Here is a 21,075-nt window from a genome sequence, read left to right as displayed (position 1 = left end):
GAAAGTATCATACACTCAGCAAACAATGTCTACTTGAATGATTGTAGGAATACAGTAGACTTCAAGTCTTCAGTTAATCAGTTATTGTACTGTTATATTGGTGTATCGTACATTCGTTTCTTTATCGTTATAATATACTGTTTATTAATAAACTTTTATGTTTCGCATCCTGCATTACAGCTCTTTTAGACCGTTGACAAGTCTAAGCTCCTGAGAGGGAAGGCAGAATGCAATCATAGACATAAATCTCAGAATATTAACTTCAATTTTCCGAACTGTTTGAATTACGAACGGCAAAAGGCCTGTACCTACAATTCAAGAGGGTGTGTGTGTTTGTAAAGTGTAGGCCCTATACTTAAAATACTAAAGTTGATATACCTGCTGGAGGTATTGTTTTTCGTACGAAAACGATCGCTATGCTGTTTTAGCTGTTAAATGTTTGGTTTGTATTTGTTTCTTAATGGTAATGCCACGTCACATGTACACATCGACATGTACACTTTTATAAGCATGAGTTTAATGTGTGAACTTTTTTTGTAAATTTATTCTATACACTTTTTGTAAAATTATTTCTGTATACTTTTTTTTTAAATAAAAGCTGTACACCTCGTTTTAAGAATGTCTGGCCAATGTACACTGTACACCTTTATAAGAATTAATTTTTTTTTTTTTGTTAATTTATTCTGTACATTTTTTGTAAAGTTATTTTTGTACACTTTTTTTATCGAAATAAAATCTGTACACCTTTATTTTCTTAAATTCCAGTAATTTGTTAGTGTTATTGTTTAAATGATTTGTGAAACTAATTTGTATTGTTTACCGCATGTTACAATATTGATGATCTCCTACAGGTAATGAACCGTTTTAGTGGTTATACTTGTTAACTTTTTAAGCAACATCACACTCATTTTAACCAGGAGGAGATAAAATGCAAATAAAACGATTTTTAAAAAGTAAACATAACTACAATTTTTACAAAATATACCAACTACATGGAGGCCTGCAAACTTTACGAGTATAAACAGGTAATAAACTGTAATAGAGAAACACTATATCGACATTAACATACATAATTATAAACAATGAGTTGGTGTAAACCGAGAAAAACACAGGTTACTGTATAACAATGTAAGACAAACTTTTTATCCCCATTATTAATTGTTTTCTCGTGCCGCTATGCAGACTTTAAAAAAAAAGGTGGGGGGGGGGGGGTTATGGTACATTGAGTATAAATCCTTTAGAGTAATATTCGTGTTTGTTATGAGCTGGTAAGAAAAAAAGTAAAGATATAAAGTATTTGTGTAAAGATATTACACCTGATGAGTTGAATAATGTGATGTAATAAAATGATGAGTGACTAGCAAAATATATATATCGGTAGATATTTTACAGTAAGGTACTAGCAGTATGATGCGACGTAATTTGAAACTGCTTTACAATTGGAAACGTTAAACGCGTCTCCTGTGATTTTGTGAAGGAAAAATTTACGTTAATATAACTTCGAGACGAAAATGATTTGTTTGGTGTATTTCCTTTTCTTTTGTCTTTGTTTCGTTTATTTATTATTTAACTAGTAGCTCAGATTTGTGATTGGTTGATGTTTGTTGCTGCTGTCCGATAGTTATCGTGTTGTAACGTATTCTTCATTGACGTCAGCTGTTCTTGAATGAGAAAACCTTTTAAAAATAGTGACGTCATGTTTTGTCTAATATTCCCTGTCGATGATACCTAGCGTCAGTAATAAACCCCTTACTGAGGAATCTTTCATAAAATGGTGCTAGATTAAGGGATGTGAGAGAGCTATAGGTAACCATCAATAAGAGAACATTTACAAAGAACCGTTAAAAGGCTACAGAGCGAAGACACAGGCCTGTAAAATTGCTAACGAAACAGCGGAAGATTCATAAAAAAAGTTTTTAAAAAATAGTCGAAAGATAAACATGTAGAAAAAAAAGTAGGCCTTAGAATAACTAATGGAAATAACCTGTTTGTAAACAAATTTCAATGTTTGGGGTCCGGTTGAATGTCTAGCTTTTCTGTTTTTCTGTTAAAATGTGTTAAGTGTAAAGAAAATACAATTGGCAACCAAAACGTCTTTCTGCCTTCAAATTATGATCGACCTGTGTTTGCAATTATGATAAAAGTAATATTAAATAATACGCAGACATCTATTATTTCTCACCATTGAATTCAAAATTTATTTACAATACCACTTACAGTAAAACTACTGTAGATCTACATGGTCTTTATTGTAATAATATTAATCACACATATTTAGATAACTTATCGATACATGTACGAAATATATGTTTGTTATTATTAGTGTTATTAGGCCTATAACGATTCTTTTAATCTACCAGTCCGTTTCCTACGTTACGACATCATTTATCCGTTTCAAGTACCTGTTTCTCTTGAAATTACTAACTAAACGGTTAAAACGCTTTAAAGAAAAACTTGCACACTTGTTAAAAACATAAGAAACTGTTACATGTATTTATAACAATTAGAAATACAATACAATTTACTTTTAAGAGATTATTTAATTTTTATCCACACAATGGGAAACAATCACATGAATATTAACGATCAATGGAATTAGGTATAGATCTAAGTGAATTTCAATACAATAATACAGCTATTTGTTTCGTAAAGTTAATAATTATCCACACAATGACAAACAATCACATTATTATTAACGATCAATGGAATTAGCCCTATATCTAAGTGAATTAACTTCAATACAATAATACAACCATTTGTAGAAATATCATCACAAAAGTAATTTAACTGGTACTACTACACTATATGAGAACAGATCATGAACAGTTGATGTTCTTGAAATCTGCAATCGCTATTAAAGACTGTTAGGCCTAATGTTTGCGTAAAATTTCTCTCATCTTTTAATATCTCTAAACGTAAGATTTATTCTTGGTAGCTTGATGGATTGATTTTTAGGCAGTGAATGGTACCAGTACTCATTAGTGGGATAATTCATCATTAATAATGTACCGTGTTTAAGATCAACAGTTACTGGTTCAATTATTCTTTTGGGACTCTTACCTCGCGCATCACCATGTCGAAATCTAAACATACGTGTTTGCCCCAATGATACAGAGGCGATTGGACTAAAGTGATTCATGTCTTTTTCATCATCTTTGTGTTCGCCAATGTAATCACTGCCAGTAGCATATCTATAGAGTAACGACAAAATACAATAGAAAATAAAGTATTTTAACATGAGATTAAAAAAAACCACCCAATTATCCATTGGGGGAGGGGGGATGTATGTAAGTAAAATAACACTTGCATAATAGAATTAAAACAAACAAAATAATAAACAAGAATATTTACCGATTGACCAAGACAAAATTGAAGTAATGTCCTGTAACCGTTTTTAAAAGATCGCGGAGATCTTTCAGGAATGGTGGCCACGGTAAAGCTGGTACTGTATTGCCTGAATATTTGTAAGTTAAGCCCGAATCGCCAAACGAAACCTACAGAGGGGAAAACCATACATTACATAGTAATTTAAGAATCTTATTTGGCGAGATGTAAATGAACACGCCCAAATAAAATCATTTACAGTAAAAGAGTAAATTACACATATAGCTACCCAGCGGTAAATAAAGAAAAACAAAGGAAACGATATAGGCCTACAAGTAATTAACAAGTCATTAATACAAAACCACGGATAAAAACATAATGGAACTAACCTGTTTTCTAGGAATATTAAACCACTTTCCGTACACTTTCACCTTTGCAAGATCACCGGTAAAATAGTCAATCTCTTCCTCACATTTTTTAAACAATGTATCGGCTGTTCCTTTATCAAGAAGTTGAAGGTAATCACAATCTAAATTTTCCCCTGTTATCTTTTGCACAGATAACCCATCAGGGGATAGCAATTGTTGCTCTGAATTGAATAAACGTCCTCCGTTATCGTTTTCGTCACCACCACCATCGACGGTAACCGCATTATCATTATCAACCTCTTCAATCATCTTTTGAATTTCACCGTGTTGTTCAATTAACTTGTACCACTGTCTCTTTGGAAGGTTTATACCTTTTTTGCCGGGTTTAAACTCGCCTCCTTCTTCGGCCTGGTAACAATGGCGAATACATACAAACTGCTCTTCTTTCCAGCTACTAACTACCACATGTAGTATGTCCGAAAGTGGGATTCTTACTGCTTCCACCAAGTTAATGTCTCTTTGCAAGTCGGCTAGGGCTTGAAGAATTAAATCAATATTGGTAAAAAGTTTTTGCCACAGCAGAACGGGTAAATTAATACCTAGAGGTCCAGGTTTGAAGGCACCATTTTCTTCCGTTTGATAAAATTCTCTAAGGCATACATAAACAACTTCACCCCAGCGCTGGGCCACTACATGGCGTTTTTCAGACAGAAAAATCCGATTCGTTGAAGTTATTGGAATCTTTGGTTCACCACCGGTCATTTCGGCATAATCCATGGCGCTAATTCCTGAGGCAGAGTGAAATGATTTTTTACTTGTTGACGGCTTCGCTGCTTTACTCAAATCGTTTGTTTGACCGTTGAAAAATGTTCTAGGATCCAATAACTTCGAGGAGGTAGTCATCGTTGGTACTTTAAAACTGCGTTTGAATCAGCTCCGATATATATACAGTTGAGTACGGAAGTACCTTTTTAAAAGTAATTAGCCTAAAGCGTTGTTAATTGTTTTTCCTATCAATTGTCTCCCTACAACGCGTGCGGCTTAAAGCATTGTTAACTGTTTGTTTTCCGGTCAATCGTTTTTCCGTGGCACGTGCGAAACACGTTTTAGATATCCTCACACAATAACTTATACAGGTTCTCTGAATTACTCAAGGTATTTACGAGAAAGTAAACAAAATGTCTATACCGTGGTAATGAATATTCCTCGTACTTATTCATCTCGCTGTACACGGTATCGTCTGTAACATACTCTTTATCCAGAACCTCCCGATAAAAATAATCAATCTGTTCTTCTGGAGATTTCATTAAACAGAAGTCATGATCTTTTTGACCAGGCCTATCAAATTCGCAACCATAACAAGCCGCTTTACTTAACATCCAACACATGTTTAACATTTGAGAAACAAACACTTCTCTGGCTAAATATTCCAATTTCAATAAAAATTCTCTCTCCACCTCATCTACGTACGTAAATATACAACTTGTAGCCCGGCTACCCCTCTCATCTCCTTCATCAACACCGGCGGGTACACCCTCATTGGTCCGCATGTACCGATCACCGATATCGTTACCTGTAACAACAGTCTCCTCATCATCGCTAATAATTATAACTGTATCTACACAGCTACCTAACGAAAAATCTATACTTCCAGACATAGCGAAATACTGTAACTCTACGATAAAATAGACGAAACAACTGGAAAGGTCACAAAAAGCAGTCCCTCTTCTTACAATGTCTAAAGAGAAACGGCTCTAAAATATAAAAAACAAAACTATTGTACCAAACAAAAAGAACAATGAACAAAAGAAATTAGGAAATACTAAACAAAAGAGACCTATGCAATGGTCAAACCGCCTAAAAATAACAATAGCAATCCTCAAACAAAGAACTACCTTCACTAATATATTTTAACCCAGGCCAAAACGAAAACCCCGCCAAAATAACAAACCCCCTTCTCTAACAAAGAATGACCTTTCGCTAATTAATATTACAATAACAGGAAATTAAACAATAGAAAATAATATATACCCTGGGGATATGACATTCCTTTCCGGTCTGGTACAAAGAGTGACCTTTCACTAATTATTATTACAATACCTGGAAATTAAACAATAGAAATATGAAATATACCCCGGGGGTATGACCTTCTATTCGGGTCTGGAATACTCCTGCCCTGGGGGTATGACCTTTCATTCGGGTCTGTATTCCCTTATATACTACTAGCGCTTATTAAATAAAATTATTACTATAAAACTACTGTACCTCTATAGTTAAATTCAAATAATAAAAACGTACACCAACAAAAAGGTGCCAATATTTACTACAACCATAAACTACGACCCATTGAATGCTAGGCGTGTGCTTTTATATGTCTGGTCATATGGAAATTTACAATAGATGAATATTATGTGGTTCAATGCATCGTGGAAGATTTTGGAAATACCCCAGTAATGGTAGGCCTATTGTTCTTATTCGGCCTGGTCGTTGCTATGGGATACGTTTAAGATTTTAACAGTATAATGAAAAAACACAGGAAAAATTTTTATATGCAAAAAAAAAATGTAAAAATTATGTAGCTGATAATGGATCGGAAGTCTGAGAAAAGTGACAAAGTTTGGTGACATTTTTGCTACACCACTTAATGAATGTCAATAATAATAATCATTCCTGTGTTGATGCTGGGTCTTAGGAATTCATGTCATGTTTTTCTAATAATTGCAAATCATGTACATATGCATATATTGCACAAGTTCATGATAAACAATAATGCTTTTAATAGCAAGTGTCTTTAATAAATAGACCATTAAATAATAGATTGTTTTTCCCATGATGTTTATAATATATAAATTGATATGTGTTTACACTTATTTACTTTAAAAATTCACTTATTCATGCAAAATAAAAACAATAAAAATAACAACAGTTAAAAACATACAATACTATACAATGGATAAGATAATATATAAGAAAATATGCTATGTATAAAACATTATGAACAGTATAAATATTAAAATACTATATAAAGAATAAAATATAAAACGTCTCAAGTTATCTTTTAAATTGCTTGTTGTAATTGCCTGATTGCACACGGAAGAAATGATTTATTATGACGCTCAGTCTTCTTAATTGAAGGAATCATCCTTCCGGATCTACTGAAGGCAAATTACTGAAAAAAATGACAATGCTGTGGGTATCAGTGGCTGGATCTCAATGGAGATACAAAAATAAAAAGCGAAAAGCTAAATCAAAACGATAAAGTAAACAGCCAGAAAAGTTAGCAGAGCTTTCGGGCAACACTAGCCCTTCATCAATTTATATATATATATATATATATAAATTCCTTTACAATATTTTGTATTACTGTAGTACTGTATGTCTATATTTAATAATAACTCGGTCGAAAAACATAGCATAAACATCTAAATAGTTTCGTTTCGTTTATTTATTTTTTCCACTCACTTATATACTGTATATATATATATATATCATTTACATTTACATAACATATATTAAATGTGGGTGGATGGAAGTCACAGTAAGTTCACTGAACTTTAAGTCATGACTCCCGTATGCCTATAAGTATACTAACATTGCTACAGAGTAGACTAAAATATGAATATATAATAGTGAAAGTACATAAAATAAAGAAATTTAAAAAATTTAAATTATAGAAGTTAAGATAAACCAGGCAATTATATAATATATGATAAAAGGGATAATGATAACAATTAGAGTACAATATGAAATATAATTAAATATGCTATAATAACAAGTATAACGATACAATGTAGCGGAGATTATTGAATACCAGGGTGAAGGATTTAATGCCATGTATCACCACAAAATAAATAAGGATAAAAGATCGGCGAAAAATTATGTAGCATATTCTGACACCATGTTGTGTTTGAAATTAGATTTAAAACTAGAAAAGGAAGATTTCTGTTTAAGTTCATTTGAGAGTGAAGTCCAAAGTTTGGGACCAAAATAATACATAGAAAATCGTCGAGCCTTAACATTTAAATTATCAAGGATATAATTGTTAACAGAGGATCGGGTTTTATAGGAATGGCGTTCGTCAATTCTTGTAAATAAAGCATTAAAATGTGAAGGCAGTAAATTGTTAGATAAACGGTACATAAATGAGGCAACTTGTAATTTATTTAAATCATAAATGTTTAAAACGTTAAATCTTTTAAAAAGTAATTTTGTATGGGCTCTAAATGATTCTCCCGCGCAAATCCGAAGTGCACGTTTTTGTAGTTTAAAAAGGCGGTCAAGTTGAGTTTTCTCTAGACTTGTCCAGGGGCATAACTTATTAAATTTATCTAGAGTTATTGCCCAACATAAATTGGCATAAGAAAGGTAAGGCAAAACTAAAGTATTATAAAGGGTTAATAAGGTTTTTTGAGGGAAGATATGTTTTAATTTGTTCAATATTCCAACATTTCTAGAAACTAGATTACTGATTTTATTTATATGTAGTTTCTAAGTCAGAGAGGCATCTATGGTTACTCCTAAAAATTGTGTTTCATTAACTCGTTTGATCATTTTATTATCAATGTATATTTGTTCATTTAAAGAATTTGAAATTTTACGTTTAGAAAATATTATATAGTTCGTTTTGAATGTATTAAGAGTTAATTTATTGTGTTTGAGCCAATTTGAAACTTTAAGTAACTCATCATTGACAATTTTAAACAAGGTATTTAATTTAGGATGAGAGAAAAAAGTATTTGTGTCGTCAGCAAATAAGATAAAATTTAGTAATTTAGAGCTGTTTGGTATATCGTTAACAAAAATCAGGAATAAGAGTGGTCCAAGAATCGATCCTTGGGGAACACCACAGGTTAAACGGGAATAGGAACAGTTAAAATTATTTAAGGAAGTAAACTGAACACGATTGAAAAGGTAGCTTTTAATTAGTTTTAAAGGAAGGCCTCTGATACCGTAATTTGAAAGTTTATGAATTAAAATATCGTGGTTAATAGTATCGAAGGCCTTAGATAAATCAAGGAAAATGCCAACAGAAAACTCATTTTTACTCAGGGCAATTGTAATTTTGTCAAAAATATCTAATAAAGCAAGATCTGTTGAATACTTTTTCCTGAAACCATATTGGCCTTTAAATAAAATGTTATGTTTAGTTAAAAAGGAAGAAATTCGATTATGCATTATTTTTTCAATTAATTTTGAGAAACAAGGAAGTAGGGAGATTGGTCTGTAGTTATTGAAATGATGAGGATCTTCTTTCTTGTAGATAGGGATGACTTTAGCTATTTTAAAAGAATCAGGAAAAATACCGGTTTGAAAAGAAGTATTAAAAATGTGAGTTAAGGGTTTGCATATAAAATTAGAAACACGTTTAATAATTTTATTGGAAAACCCATCAAACTCAGGAGATTTATTATCTTTGAGGGAAAGTATTATACTGACAACTTCATGTTCGGTTACAGGACTAAGAAAGAGAGAGTGCACACATGGACGAAGTAGGGTAGAAGTATCATTATCCGACACATGTATTTTGTTAACTAAATTTGGCCCTATACTAGTAAAATAATTATTGAATTCAGTTGCAATTTGTTGAGGATTATTTAATTCAATGTCATTGTTAATAAAGTGAGAAGGAAACGGTTTACGAGATTTCTTGCCAAGGACTCCATTTATTGTTTGCCAGGTTTTTTGGATGTTATTTTTATGGAATTCAAATTTGTCACTGAAGTAATTCTTTTGGGCAGTACGAAGGATTTTGGTAAGTACATTTCGATATTTAACATATTTATCTTTGTCCTTTTGCTTTTTAGATATAAGAAATGTTTTATATAATTTGTGTTTTTTGTCGATAGATTTAATTAAGCATTTAGTTATCCAAGGTTTTTTTTCCTTCCGAATATTGCGTCTGGAACGAGTGGTTTTAATGTTGTTATTATATAATGTACTAAATATGTCGTTGAATAAAGCGTATGCCTCATTGGGTTTATTGGAGTTATAAATACTAGTCCAGTCAACATTTGACAAATCATTACTTAAGGCAGAAATTGAAATATCATTGACTTTTTTTATGTATATATATTTTTGATTTAGGTTTCAGGTGTTGGAGAGGTTCTGATTTATGTACTAACAAGAAAACAGGAAAGTGATCCGAGATGTCCGAATATAGAATTCCGGAAGAAATGTTATCGTATAGATTATTACAAAAAAATATTGTCGATTAAAGTTGCAGAATTACGCGTAATTCTAGTTGGCCTAGAAATAAGAGGATAATAATTTGATTGAAATAAAGTATTAACAAAATCAGAAGTACCTTTATGTGTTTTGGAATTTAACAAGTTAATATTAAAGTCTCCTGAAATATATGCTGTTTTTTTCTCATTATTAATGGTGTCAATTAAATTAGAGATATCTTTATTAAATGTGTTAATGGATAATTCAGGCAAACGATATACTACTCCAAGGATTATGTTTTTGGGTTATGCATCGATTTCAATGAAAAGAGATTCCGAACCATTAGTAATGATAAATGATAAATCAGGGCGAAGAATATATTTAAATCTCTGGTGTAGGTAAATGGCAACGCCTCCTCCTGGTCTATCAGCTCATGAAACATGCAAGAGGTTATAATTGGGAATATTATAAAAGGAAAAAGGCGTATTATGATTAAAAAAAGTTTCGGTGAAGCATAGTGCTGAGAATTCATGGTTAATAGCACCTACGCATACATTGATATCGTTAAAATGTTTAACAAGACTGCGTGCGTTTAAGTGAAAGATACTAAATGAATAATCTTGTGTTGAATATTTGTTGTTAAGACTATCGATATATTCATAGGCACAAGATTCAATATTTTCGGAAAATAATTGGGCATCGTTGTCATTAATAACATCTTTAAAATTAATATCAAAAGGGTTAAAAATTAAAGAATTAAATCTATCAAAGTCAATTCTATCGTCACAAAAGTAATAGTGAATGACATGCAAGAATTCCTCATTATCAATAATGTGATTAAATGGGAATGCATCTATATTGTCAAAAGGGTCCATGAGAATATCTAACGATACATAATGTGATCAGTTTATTCAATAGTATGTAATAAAAGATGCCTGGTAATGTTACGTAAAAACAGAAAAGTACAAGAACGTAAATATAAAGAAACAAGTTAAGAATTGGGGGGTAACAATAAAACAAAGGTGAATAAATGGTTTTAAGTGGTTTAAACATCTTATGACAATGCAATTATGTGAGAACAGACTCCTGAAAACGCTATTGTAAAATTATTATGTAAAATCAATCAAGAGGCTTATACAAATTAAGCAAAGTATGCAGATGTAAGGAAAATAATGGATAAAAGATTCTTAGTCTGTTGTAAAATTTAATAATGGATTGAATTTGTAAAGAAGAAATGTTTCTTAGACAGTCCAAGTGTTTACAACAACATTCCGATCACCAGTATGGCAATGGAATTTCGAAAAGTTTACCGGAACTATTTCAATGGAATTTCGAAAAGTTTACCGGAATGCCAGTTGAAGTTCGCCAGTTAAATAGTTAAATTACTTGGCCCAAATAATTAATATATAAAGTACAGGGAATATGAAAGATTGCTTGAATCGTTAGAAGCTAGATTGAGTCATATAGATACATTCACTTGTTTCAATTACTTTACGATTGAATATGTCATATCTGTATTACTAATAATGATGATTTTCAGAAATTAAAATCGAGAAATTATTAATAGGTTATCATTTGACTTAGATATCGAAAATAATAAATTTATATTTTAATATCGTTGTAAAAAAAAAGTTGATTCAACTCCGCACGTCACCGCCGCTGTAGATTACACTACCAGTGCGCTGATTGGTCAATTGTGACCTGAGTTACTTAGATGGCAAAACGCATTTTGATTGGTTGTCATGCTAAGTAGCCGGTTGATTATGGATTCTTTCGATTCACTATGCATTTCTATGTTTGTCATCGAAGCCAGGCTAGCTAGGACAGCGTTAGTAGTTTTGTAGGCATTCTAGGATTTTCGCAACCCTTGGACGGTTTATAGCCTTTATAGCTCTTACTATTTTCGCCTTGTTTGTTGGCTTATTGACTTTAGTGTGCTTTGCACCTAAGTTTGCCTGCAAAGATGGATGCTTTGCCGAGTGATGGGATATTCAAAGAGGTGCAGTTAGTCCACGATACTGGTTACTTTTCGGCTTCAAGCCCACTGGAAGAGGACTGGCATATCGTAAGCTACTTTTTTTTTGCCACTTGGCAACTAATATGATCATTAAAAATAAACAAATAATACAGAGTATAATACAGACTTTGTAAATTAAAAATTTGCAGTACGTGGAATAAAACCGGTACATCATAGAACGTCATCACCACCACCATCATAAAAATGAGTTAAGTGACTAGACTTGACCGGTTCAATGCAAAATCATAGATGGTTTTAATGTTTACCATTTTTGGGTTATAAAACTTATGTTTATGCCACTCAGTCTCAAAATAGTCGGTCATACATTTAGGAATGCAAATGAGGCAAAATCAATGCAATATTTAAGCATGGAGGTATTTTATACCTCCATGATTTAAGTGCCTACCGTACCAGGTACTTTTTCATAGTAGTGTTATTAGTACAAACTGACACCAAATTATTAGAATACATAGGCCTACTGTATGTGTATGTACTGTATTCTATTTCAAACCTGGATTAAAAAATCATGTTGATCTATAAAAAAAAAAATATAGGCCTATGCTTAATCTGTAATAAACAAGAAATGGTACAGTACGAAGAAAAAAAATCTTGGCTCAAGCTGTCGTGTTGAAACTATGCCGGGTTCATTGGTATTAATAGTAAATACAAATGAATTTACTGATATTATACGTAATTTTATTGCATTTTTTAGTATTACTATTTTAGGCCTACAGTAGGAAGTGTTTGACTTTGAACACCAAACTAGGAAGTAACAATAATTTTGACCTATTGTATAAATCTACTTGTCAAAGCTTATAATAACTATTTTAGTTCCCTATGAGAAAACATCTGTATTTTGTATATACAGTATATATTTATAACATAATAAATGTGATTGGTACTGCAGTGACACCAACCCTTGGTCTTGTAACAGCATGATACCAACTTTATTACGCTTCAGTAATTTTAAAACCCTGGAAACTTTCCCTTCCGAATGTCTATGCATCTTTGCCAATGTCATGAATACATGCTTTTTTTTATATTTATATTTATACTGGGTAACCTCTTCAGTCAAAGACTGGTCTCCCAGAGGGCCCAGTTGGTGATCAGTGGCTGTGATGTACTAATACACCGGGGTAACCCCCTACTCGTCTCGAAAGATGTACTAGGTTCTTTAAAGTGCACATGAGCTAGATGTGTACACTGGACCTACGGTTTATAGTCCTTATCCGAGAAGACTCGTTCTACCACCAGAACCATGGAGTGAGTGAGCCTCGAACCCTTGCCGATGTTATGGCTACGTAATTACGGTTCCACTGTCTTAACCTTTATGTCTTTATGCTGTAATACTAATAGTACGTAGTTATATGCATACATTAACATTAATGACTACATGAATAATATTTAATGTTGAATTAATTATAATTATCTAAAAAAATGAAGCCTAGTAGTATGCAAAAAAAAAAATATTTACGGATTTTATTGAAAAATTTTCATAATTACATTACTTTAAATTAATATAAAATATTATAGTAAATTAATATTTTTAATTTATTCATAAATCATTTTTGATTTTACACCAGTACAGTATACCTGATATCATTATGGCTGCCAATCCGGTCTATTTCAGCTCCAATTATTCGCTATGAATCAAACTTGGCTGGTTGCCAGAACTTAGCTCGTTCATAATATCCTATATATGCAGTCTGATGCCCTTATATGGGAAGCGAATAAATTAGCAAATATTTGACCATATATACATATATTATTTATATCTATAGAACTATAATAAAAGTGGGACGAACCCACACAAGACAAAAAAAAAAGCAAATGTTTGACCTCCAAACAACTGCCAATAATCGGTTTGGTTTGATTTCTATAGGCATGGACACAGAACGGTTCTATTGCTGAGTCTAGGGGATTTATGTTTTTTTGCCAAACAGGTTTTTAACTCTCAACCGTCTTGTCCCAATTTTTTTTATCTCCTGGAATGTTTTTTTCTTTTCATATTTTATTTTTTTTATTTAGAGTTTTTACAAATAAATGAGAAATTTATATTATTTCAAGAATTCAGAATTGTATGATAGTTTATTTCCAAAGGTTATTAAGTAATACTGTATAAATATTTATTACATGTGTCACATCAGTAATTACTTTTGTCAGATGATTGGAATGTCATTTAACTTGAATCATTTAAAATGTGTTTCTTTTCCTAGTACTGTACACATTAATGACTTTAACATTTCTGATTTTAATTAATTATTAAAAAGGATATTTATAGTAAAATATAATCCTGTCCATGCCAATATTTTATTTTAGAGACAAAATATTTTTAGTTTTTATGCTCATTCAAATGTTTCAGATACTGTGCTTATCAAAGGCCCTTGATATTAAATATTAAGGACATCTCTATTCCGGTTAAACCCCTAATAAGGGAACACTTTCCTGTGAAATCAAGAAAGAGAAATACACCTCTATTAACAGGATAATTTCCTTTACTGAATGGGGGGTCAATATACCCCTATTAAGGGGATACTTTCCTATGAAATAAATGTTGGTGTTTTATGGTAATAATGTTTAAGTAACACTACATGACAAACTCTTATTCAGAAGAAATTTTGTTGGGGCCCCTCTTTATAGCAGTTCTACAGTTGTTGTACTATATATATGTAAGATTTAACAAGTAAATCCATATTACTTTAACATACTTTTTGAGTACTGTAAATACTACAGTGTATATACTATTATTGAAAAGCACTATTTTAAGCATTTTAGGCACCTGGATATTGTAGTTATTGGAGCTGTGTGAATTAACAGACATACCAGTATTAGAACGGTTTGAAAGGATTTGTTGGTCCCATTCATGCGTTCCTGCGTAACGCAAACAATGACCGTATTATATCCTTTATCTGTTTATACTCAATAGTATACATTTTTGTTTTCATGAAAAATTCCTGATTTAGAGATTCAAGCGTGAAGAATAAGTGAATTTGTTTGTGTTATTTTGACGCTATCGAATACCAGGCCCTGCGGAGGTTAATAGCGAGGGATTTTGTTAAAAACAGGGGGGGCCATTCTTATGCAATCAATGCTAGGCCCTGCAGGGGTTTATATCAAGGGATTATGTTATAAGTAGGGGTCATTCTTATGCAATTGAATTCAGTGCTCTGCAAGAATTTTGTTTAGCAAAACAGCCAATGACAATCAATGAATTCAGAGATATTCCCCTTTAGATTCCAAAGCTTTCAAAATGTTGAATCTTGCTGGTTTTGAGTTCCTCTTCACTCTCTTGAATACGATTGTTTTTTTAATAATCCATTACTTGGAAGGAAATATTTTCTTTCAGTTTAATTGGGTTCAGAGAATGTGTATGGAAGTCTTTTAAATAAACAGTTCTCAATAAACCAGGCTGATTTCATTTTTAATGTCTTTAAGACAATTGATTTGGATATACAAAGCGATAAAAATAAAAGTAAACACATCTTCACCTCAAATGCACCCATAGCCAAAGTTATAAAACATTAATAAACACCAAATTGGAAAAATGCTCAAGGTACTGTAAGAACCTTTAAAGACAGAGCAACTGTTCGTATATATCTTTCAAATTATATGTATGTTTTTATTTCGTTATAACTTTTCTTTACTTTTAAACCTAACTCGACCATTTTGAAAAGCAATAAAACTACGTTACTGAAAATGCAATCCAGTTCAAAAGAAAGAGTAATAAAAGCTCAAACACATTCGTTTGCCTCTGTATATTATCATTTGATCATATCCTTTAATCTATACATTCACCATTTGACTCCAGTTAGCTCTGCAATTGGAACAAATGAAAGCACATCACATGGCATACCTCACTTTTGAATCATTAGCCTATTTTAAGAAGTCAGAGATCGGAAAGAAGACATCGGGCTGGTGACTAGAATTCCATTTGCGTGTTGCTTACATTCATTGGGGCAATTAGTGTCTATTATTCTCGGACAATTCTTAGTGATATATGCCAAATGTGTTTGTACTGTGTATTGATATTTCGTCCATATTCTGGTTCAATTTGATAACTCTTGCACTCATCTCTATATAAAATCAATTTTGCAAAAAAACCCCATTCTAAGGTTCATTTCAAACACATTTTTTACTCGGGGTACCCGAGTCTAGGACTTACTCATTTTCTCCTCTTCCTCCATCTGGACACTATTGAGTAAAAAGTGCGATTTTGAAAGTACTACTCCTCCCTTATTAGTTGTAGTATTGAGCTGGGATTTGGCATGAATATACTACAGGGACATGTCCTCAAATCTATAGAGCCGGATTTTAAAATTTCAAACCGGATGCAGGCATATGACGTCTCGAAGATGGTAGGTTAGTAGGTTATTGATGTGTATGTGACGTCACATCCCGTCTTATGACGTCATTACAGCTTCATTTGCTGTACCCCGAGTATCGCACATTCGTGCTTTTTTTGTTAATTAATTTATTTAATTAAGAAGCCACAATGTGTGACACACACCACAGCGTTATGTAGTTATATGCGGCCTCTTGGCGTAGTGGTTATCACATTTGCTTAACACGCAGAAGGTACCTGGTTCGAGCCCGGGCGAAACCTTTTTTTTAAACTTTATGGTGAAAAGTACTGTATACGCAATATGATAATTATACACAGTATATCTTATTTTTATTATTTTTTTAAATACTTATTTTGTGTAATCGGTAATTATCACTTTTACACATGTTTATTTTGCTTTGTGCTTATTACCATATTTATTTGTAATTTAAATGGATTAAAAAACTTTCTGTAACCCACATTTTTAGTGTAAGAGGTTTCGTAGTGTAGTGGATATCAAGTCTGCATAACACGCAGAAGGTCCCCGGTTCAAGCCCTGGCGAAACCTATTTTTCTTTAACTTTATGGTGAAATATATACTGTATACGTAATATGATATAGAGTATATCTCGTTTTATTACTCGGGGTACCTGAGTCTAGGACTCATCTTTTCCTCTTCTCCTTCCATCCGGACACTATTGAGCAAAAAGTGCAATTTATAAAGTACTACTCCTCCCTTATTCGTTGTAGTATTGAGCTCGGAGTTAGCATGAATATACTACAGGGACATGTCCTCAAAGCTATAGAGCCGGATTTTTTAATTTCAAACCGGATGCAGCCATATCACGTCTCGAAGATGGTACCGTATAGCCGTATTTGGTAGCGCGGTTATTGATGTGTATGTGACGTTACATCCTGTCTTATGACGTCATTACAGCTTCTTTCGCTGTACCCCGAGTATTGCACATTCGTGCTTGTTATACTATGTATTTAAATTACAAAAATATCAGCTTAAATTAATATCAACTTATGATATCGCAGTAGGCCTAGGCAATAATAGTTTAAACTTTATGTTACTAATGCCAACTAAATATAGCCTTGATAAAATCTATTTATATATTTTCAACTATTAAATATGTATTGTCCTCCAAAAACACTAATGAAAAATGAAATTAGTAATGACCGACTTTGAATAGGCCAATCACTTCCGTAAAAAAACAAACTGTTTTCACTTATAAAAAGACAAAACAGTTAAATTTAACCAAAAACCCATTTACTTTCATCCAATAATTTGTTATTGCACTATATGTGACATACTCAACAAAAATATTCTAAAAATACAATATATTTTTAATCTGATAACATTCCATAAGTAAACATTAAAAAACCGCCTAAACGTACCAGATTCGTCTGATGAGCCCCAGGCACCGGGAGTTTGCCCCTGGGTCATGACGGGGCTCTAGGTGCCCCTATGCCAAGTGGAGGAGTCTATCATGCAGTTCAGATCTTCCAGGTTGGTAACTATGTACTCACAGCAAGTTGTTGAACCAGGGACAGGGCTCTAGGTGCCCCTATGGCAAGTGGAGGAGTCTATCATGCAGTTCAGATCTTCCAGGTTGGTAACTATGTACTCGCAGCAAGTATTGTAGTATGTTGGTTTTTTTGCTGTTTTGGTTATTTTTGGCTAGAAATAGTGTATTTCATGGCTTAGTTTTTTTCAATAGACAATATTACCATGTAGCATTAATTATAAATGTACTTTCACTTTAGATAATAGATTTAATTGTGCAACAGATATGTTTCCAATAGGTTAATATTTTAGTTGGATTCAATTAAAAAAACATTTATTTAAGCATTTTTTTGTTTTTAAAGAGCGGGAGTGTTACGATGTGAATTTGATGATAATCGGCCGTGGGTTTGATTTTGTTGCGTCTAATTTCCTTTTACATAGGCGATGGGTTCGATCAAGATTGCTTAGTTCAATACTGTCTGTTATTTTAGAGGCAATTAAATCAGTATCTTCTCTAGGTGATTCAGGCATACCATGCAAAAGTAGGCAGTTCCGTTGACTATATTGTTCTAGGTTTTCTGCTAGAAAATTTTTATTTTTGCAGCGAATTTTATCAATATCACCTACAGTTAAGGTTTCCAGGGTTACGCTGTTGTAAACAGAGTCTGAGTCTAAATATGTTTTGTACTGAATACAACAATAGGTTTTACCTTATTATTTGGTTTCATATTCAAGCTAGATGCTGTGTAACTAAGTACTGAATACCACAATATGTTTTAGCTTATTATTTGGTTTCATATTCAAGCTAGATGCTGTATAAGTACTGGATACCACAATAGGTTTTAGCTTATTATTTGGTTTCATATTCAAGCTAGATGCTGTGTAACTACAGTAATTACTGCATACCACAATAGGTTTTAGCTTGTTATTTGGTTTCATATTCAAGCTAGATGCTGTGTAACTAAGTACTGCATACCACAATAGGTTTTAGCTTATTATTTGGTTTCATATTCAAGCTAGATGCTGTGTAACTAAGTACTGAATACAACTATAGGTTTTAGCTTATATTTGGTTTCATATTCAAGCTAGATGCTGTGTAACTAAGTACTGAATACAACTATAGGTTTTAGCTTATATTTGGTTTCATATTCAAGCTAGATGCTGTGTAACTAAGTACTGAATACCACAATAAGTTTTAGCTTGTTATTTGGTTTCATATTCAAGCTAGATGCTTTGAAGTTTCGTGAGACCCTAGGCTGGTGATAAATGCGTAATTGATAAATGAAGAGTTCAAACACAGAGTTAAATTTTCGATTTTATAGCATAGCAATGGCATGCAAGACTGATTTTCTAACTCACTATCTCACAGAACGCAGTAACTAGGGAGTTGGCACTTTGCATAACAATAAACATTTATAGGCAATGCAAGTCTATTGATGTACAGTAGGCTAGGCCAGGTTGAAAACCAAGATTGCTAGGTACAAAAACAAGGTGGCTTTAGACTAATACCTTTTAGGAAAACCTACTGTATGAGGTATTCCATAATACTCCCTCAGGAAATCTTTGATATATACTGTAGATTTCATATCAGGATGTAAGTAATTGATATTAATTTTGTCATAATCATTTATAAGCTGGTTAAGCATTAATTTGTTTTAGAAAGATATATCTATCAAATATATCAAAGATATATCTCTGTCTCTCTCAAATGAGGCAGGAAGACAAAATTGATTTGGGATGGAATGATAGTTTTGTTAGAAGTTCCCAATCAATCGAGTATAGCAACAAATTCAACTTTGAAAAATATTGTATAACAATTTAAATTAAATGGCAAATAGCATAATAGCTTAAAGTCATATATAATATTAGTTTCTGCCATTTTATGTAAGCACACCAACCCATCACTTTTCAACATTCCAACCTACCACAGTATAATGATAATATTGGTGTCCAAGAAGTTTTTCTTTCTATAAGCATGATTCTGAAAGTGCCCGTATTGATATTTTAATTTAACACTTAGAAATGCCAAAATGCCAAACAATTATTTTGTCTTATTTAATTAAGGGCTATAATAGAAAGAACTTCTGTATAATATGAATTCCATCTTTTTATTTTCAGAACTTCAGTGTCAACCAATACAAAAACAGGGTAAGTTGTAAAGTGTATTTTAACCATATTAAATAAATGTTTGCTGTAGTTGTACTTAATTATTTTGGGAATAGAAGCAAGTCAGTGTTTAGGTTGATAAATAATTAATGTTTTATTTCCAGTACAAAATTCCATTATGTATTTATTAGTTACATATTTCTATTGAAATGTAGATATGTATACATTTATACATGTTTGACCATATAATAAATGTTATAAATATAATATGATGATCATATTGGCTCATATTTTATAGTTTAGCTTTTATTGGTTATCCGCAACGAAGTTGCAGGATAACCTCTTGTGATTGTACGAAATCATCATCATCATCATCATCATTGGTTATCCGCAACGAAGTTGCAGGATAACCTCTTGTGATTGTACGAAATCATCATCTTTTTTTAGTTATCCGCATTCAGCGGATAACTCCTTGTAACTGTCCTGTTTCATCATCTTTTTTTTTTTTTTAGTTATCCGCTTAGTAGCGGATAACTCCTTGTGATTGTAGTGGATCAATATTTTTTTTTTTTTTTTCTGTATTCTTCTTATTTCTTTCCCATTTTTTTGTGAGTCACGTTTCTCTAAAATGTGTAAACATAACATTTTATAACTTTGACAACATGTGGGCATTTACGTGAAGTTGTGCATCTCCTATTTTGAATGACGTCAGAGTTGCGCAACGTGACTTGCGCGCGATTTTATGATTTTTAATGATTGATCATAGCTTAAAAACCAAGAGTAATTTTTTGTTTACCCTTTATGAAAATTTAAGTCATATGAAGGGCAAACTGTTAGTGCACTAAAAATGGCATGTTTTACAAAAAGTTACGCGTGCACGCGCATTTAAAATTTCAAAATGCGCAAAATTAATTTCTAATCAACTTTCTACGCGTTTCATGTCATTTTAAGCATGTAAAAAATTCCCACGCGTACGCACATTTTTACGTGTGCGTTGCGCACGTAGCATTAAAAACATATTTTTTTCGAGTGATTTATGTTTTTCCAGCCTTTTATAGTAATTTTACCAACTTTTAAACACTTTCGACTTAAAGTTACGTCATACGAGCACGTCGAATTGGACAATTTGTACACGTTTTTTATGAAAAAGTACAAAAATTTGTCAAAATTATGCCTTTTTTTAAACAGTCGTAATTTCTAAACTACACGGTCAACTTTTTGTGAATGACATATTCCGGAAGTTGATGAGTTGTAGATATCGGAT

General features: G+C 32.3%; 2 protein-coding genes across 5 annotated transcripts in view; one reads left to right on the top strand and one right to left on the bottom strand.

Moving 5' to 3' along the window:
* The window catches only part of LOC140047435 (uncharacterized), a 49,861-nt gene that overhangs the window by 13,670 nt on the left and 15,116 nt on the right, over positions 1–21,075 (top strand). For 2 of the 4 annotated variants that reach the window (XM_072092467.1, XM_072092466.1), the window contains exons 1-2: positions 11,668–11,922; positions 19,824–19,853. In XM_072092467.1, coding sequence (XP_071948568.1) covers positions 11,821–11,922; positions 19,824–19,853 — 132 coding nt within the window. In that variant the 5' untranslated portion in view covers positions 11,668–11,820. Of the gene's footprint in view, positions 1–11,667; positions 11,923–19,072; positions 19,300–19,823; positions 19,854–21,075 lie in introns of those variants that run through there. The other 2 variants (XM_072092468.1, XM_072092469.1) reach the window with 2 other exon arrangements.
* LOC140047439 (uncharacterized) lies at positions 1,213–5,658 on the bottom strand. The gene is made up of 3 exons (XM_072092472.1): positions 3,714–5,658; positions 3,352–3,494; positions 1,213–3,191 (listed from the first exon to the last, which is right to left on the bottom strand). The coding sequence occupies exons 1-3, from the start codon at positions 4,593–4,595 to the stop codon at positions 2,894–2,896; spliced, it is 1,323 nt and encodes a 440-aa protein (XP_071948573.1). The 5' UTR covers positions 4,596–5,658; the 3' UTR covers positions 1,213–2,893.

This window comes from Antedon mediterranea, chromosome 4 (assembly GCF_964355755.1).
Source record: "Antedon mediterranea chromosome 4, ecAntMedi1.1, whole genome shotgun sequence".
Lineage (NCBI taxonomy): Eukaryota > Metazoa > Echinodermata > Crinoidea > Comatulida > Antedonidae > Antedon > Antedon mediterranea.
Note: the sequence above shows the minus strand (reverse complement) of the source record. Positions and strands in the feature narration are given on the sequence as shown.

Excerpts from the sequence above, each read along its gene's own strand:
- LOC140047439 (XM_072092472.1), bottom strand. The coding sequence starts at position 4,595 with ATGACTACCTCCTCGAAGTTATTGGATCCTAGAACATTTTTCAACGGT. Across the intron at positions 3,495-3,713 it reads TTAATATTCCTAGAAAACAG|GTTTCGTTTGGCGATTCGGG; the intron begins GTTAGTTCCATT and ends TCCCCTCTGTAG. Across the intron at positions 3,192-3,351 it reads AATTTTGTCTTGGTCAATCG|ATATGCTACTGGCAGTGATT; the intron begins GTAAATATTCTT and ends GTTACTCTATAG.